Genomic DNA, 3,054 nt, shown 5'->3' on the forward strand with positions numbered 1-3,054 from the left:
TTTCAAAGTCGCACAATATCTAGGAGTCGAGACTATTTAGGATAATATATTTCTATTAAACATTTTTATATTTTTACCTTTTGCTCCGATGGCGAAACTAATAAGTCAGATATAAACATTTTAATATAAAAATTGTTACTTTAGTTACATCTTTTAATTCTACCACAGGTGAAACAAACAAATCTACGGTGTTTCGAGTAAGTTCCAAGGTAAACCAAAAAAAAAAAACTGAAACTAGTTTTTAAATATGATTCGCAAAATATGAACTTAACGAAATTAAACCTTTGTGTGCACAATTATGTGGATCGCAAAGAACATAAACGAAATGCAACGTCATTCCATTTTTCCAATTGGAGGCATCCTTAGGCTTTCCCAATTAGAGATTCAGATCTGAGAGTACCCCAGACAAACTAGTTTCAGGAAAATAATCATAAAATAAAGAGGTAGTAACTAGTAAGAGTTGAGTGGGAGAAGATTAAGATTCGCAGTAATAGAATAATGTTTAGAACAAGGACAGATTTACACGGCAACCACCGTCTTAATTGAACTCCTATGCCCCAACTACAAAAAAAGCCCCATTGTTCACGTTGAGTCGAATATGTTATCCTGCATCGCGGTCTGAATGGAGTGACGGTGCTCCCCCTCGTACGTCACAATCAACATCGTGGGATCGTCCGAAGCACGCTCCACGTGTTTCCTCGCCGGACACCCTCTCACCGTACTGCACTTATAATACCCCCTAACACAAATATAAAAAAAAAACGAAGAAACGTGGTGAGTTAAAACTTAAAAGTTAAAAAGTAAAAGCCTTTGACCAAAGTCAACGTCCAAAATGACCCACCTCGGGTACGGTGATCCCTTGATCGGCTTCTGCCCGTACTTCCTCCACGAGTACTCGTCCGCTGGAATATCCGCGATCTTCGAACTAATCGCCGCCACTCTTATCGTCTTCTTCACGCGATTCTTCCTGAACCCAATCAAAGCAAAATAACATTATTAAGGTGTCACTATCAGACTCTCTCCATTGAATGCCTTCATATATCATATATGTACCTTCTCTTGACGCAGTGGCACTTGTTGGAGGCCGAGAGGTCGTCCGAGTGGTCGTGGCACCTCTTCTTGGTGGGCGCCGCGGAGGAGAGAGGTGGTTTTCCGGCGGAGGGCGGGGTGCGGAAGAGGGAGGATCCTAGTTTGGCGTCGGAGATGCTGGAGGAGTTGGAGGAGACGCTCAAGGTTTCTTTCGAGAATTCCAGTTCCAGGGAGTGGGACTTGGAGGAAGAGGGGAAGATGTTAGGTTTGGTAAAATCCAGAGTTAAACTCTGAGGCGGCGGGGCAGGGAGAGGTGCGCGGCGGAAACGGGCGTGGCCGGTGCGTTTGAGAAGGGAGATGAGTTTTTTGAAGTTGGAAACGGTTACGTCGGTGAGGTCAGTGTGGAGGTGAGAGGGTTGGTGGGAGAGGAGACCGATGAGGTCTTCCATTCCCTTGAGGCCCTCCGATGCTGCCTCTTGAATTGCTTTCTGCTCCTCCATTTTGGGGAACCCCATTAACTCCACCGCCATTTTCACTCACAAACGCTACTAATTACAATGCCACGCCCATGGGAACCAGGAAGAATGAAGATGGAGGGGAACGACAACTTATATAGAGGGTCACCGGATGACCGGGTAACATACTTACTGTGTTGCATTTCACTCCACCCATTTTCTTTTTCTTTTTCTTTTTCCTACCTAACGTAACGGGGAAATTAAATATCTCTTACGTCTATTACACTAGTAATATTTACCAACTAATCTACTTATAACATGTTTTTCTTCCACTTCTACCGTTGACATTATTCATTCATCTTTTCTCAATTTTTTAAATGATCCTTAATTTTTCCACCATGGGATGGGACCATTCTACCGCCGCCAACCAATCAGTTTTTTTTTTTTTTTTTCCTGTAAATGTGAAAACTTTACTTAATTTAACTAATTCTTGTAACAAATTCTAATATTAACTTAATTTTGATTGGTGAGATTTACATCATATTACAAAAATAATTTCTACAATCTAAATCAAACCAAAACGATCAACAATAAATTTCTACAAAAAAAAAAATAACATTTAAATATAAATAAAAAAATATAAAATTTAAGTAGTCTAATATTTGAAAGTAAAGTAATCTAACATAATCAAATAAAATAGTGAATATTAATCGGATAAGATAATGTTAGTGAGTAGGAAGAGTGGTTGAGTGGTCAGTGGATATGGCATGTGACACTATGTATGATAAGTGTCTGACAGAAAAAGTTGTATAACTTATGTTAGTGCAACACAAAATATGATAAATAAGTTTATACATCACAATATCGAGTAAGTTATATTAATATGTTACTTGTTCTTATCGGAAATCTGCCGTAGAGCTGATCCGCCAGGTAAGATCGGTGAGCCTCCTTCACTGGTACGTTTGTGTTCCAAGATGGGGGTGGTACCTGTAAAAGAGATCCGATGCCAAAGTTAGTGTTTGTGGGAATATGAATCTCGTATAAGTAATGCACGTACCTTAGTGTGAATTAGGGTTGCTTTGGGCCTTGGGCCTGAGATAAGATGTAATATGATTAGATAACGGATCTCGTCTGGGGCGAGATCCTCGGGAATCGGTTATGATTCACTTAAATGCCGAGCTGATGCCATGCGGAGCGAGTCCGAGGTCGACTTGCGTTGTGGTGCCGAGCTCAGTGCTCGGTTACGCAGTACGGATATTACACTAGCCCCCCGAGCTCTAAAGACCGTAGGTCGAGGAGTTAAGACCGAGCTCGCTGGGGGGAGGTGACCTCTCGCGTACGTTTGCTCGTTGTGGTGCCATGTGTCGCGTCTGTTCATTTCCCAGGAACGTACAAGTGGCACGTTTATGGGAGATGACGATTATGTAATGATGGTCTTGCAATTAATTGTGTTGTCAAGCGTGTCCCTTGACCGACACGTGGCGTGGCGGTTTTGAAATGTGGGAAGGAGTCCCTTTTCTTTTTCTTTCCCGTGTCTCTTCCCATTCACACCACTTTCTTCTACTTTTTG

At 41.7% G+C, this 3,054-nt stretch overlaps 1 protein-coding gene across 1 annotated transcript; it reads right to left on the reverse strand.

The window, feature by feature from the left end:
• Nucleotides 1-460: 460 nt before the first annotated feature.
• Nucleotides 461-1,621, reverse strand: LOC109792506 (putative WRKY transcription factor 11). Its single transcript, XM_020351926.3, has 3 exons — nt 1,054-1,621; nt 842-967; nt 461-739 (listed from the first exon to the last, which is right to left on the reverse strand). Exons 1-3 carry the CDS (start codon nt 1,557-1,559, stop codon nt 583-585), a joined length of 789 nt encoding a protein of 262 aa, XP_020207515.1. The 5' UTR covers nt 1,560-1,621; the 3' UTR covers nt 461-582.
• Nucleotides 1,622-3,054: the final 1,433 nt, after the last annotated feature.

This window comes from Cajanus cajan, chromosome 6 (assembly GCF_000230855.2).
Source record: "Cajanus cajan strain Asha chromosome 6, NIPB_CcT2T_4, whole genome shotgun sequence".
In the NCBI taxonomy this organism is placed as follows: Eukaryota; Viridiplantae; Streptophyta; class Magnoliopsida; order Fabales; family Fabaceae; genus Cajanus; species Cajanus cajan.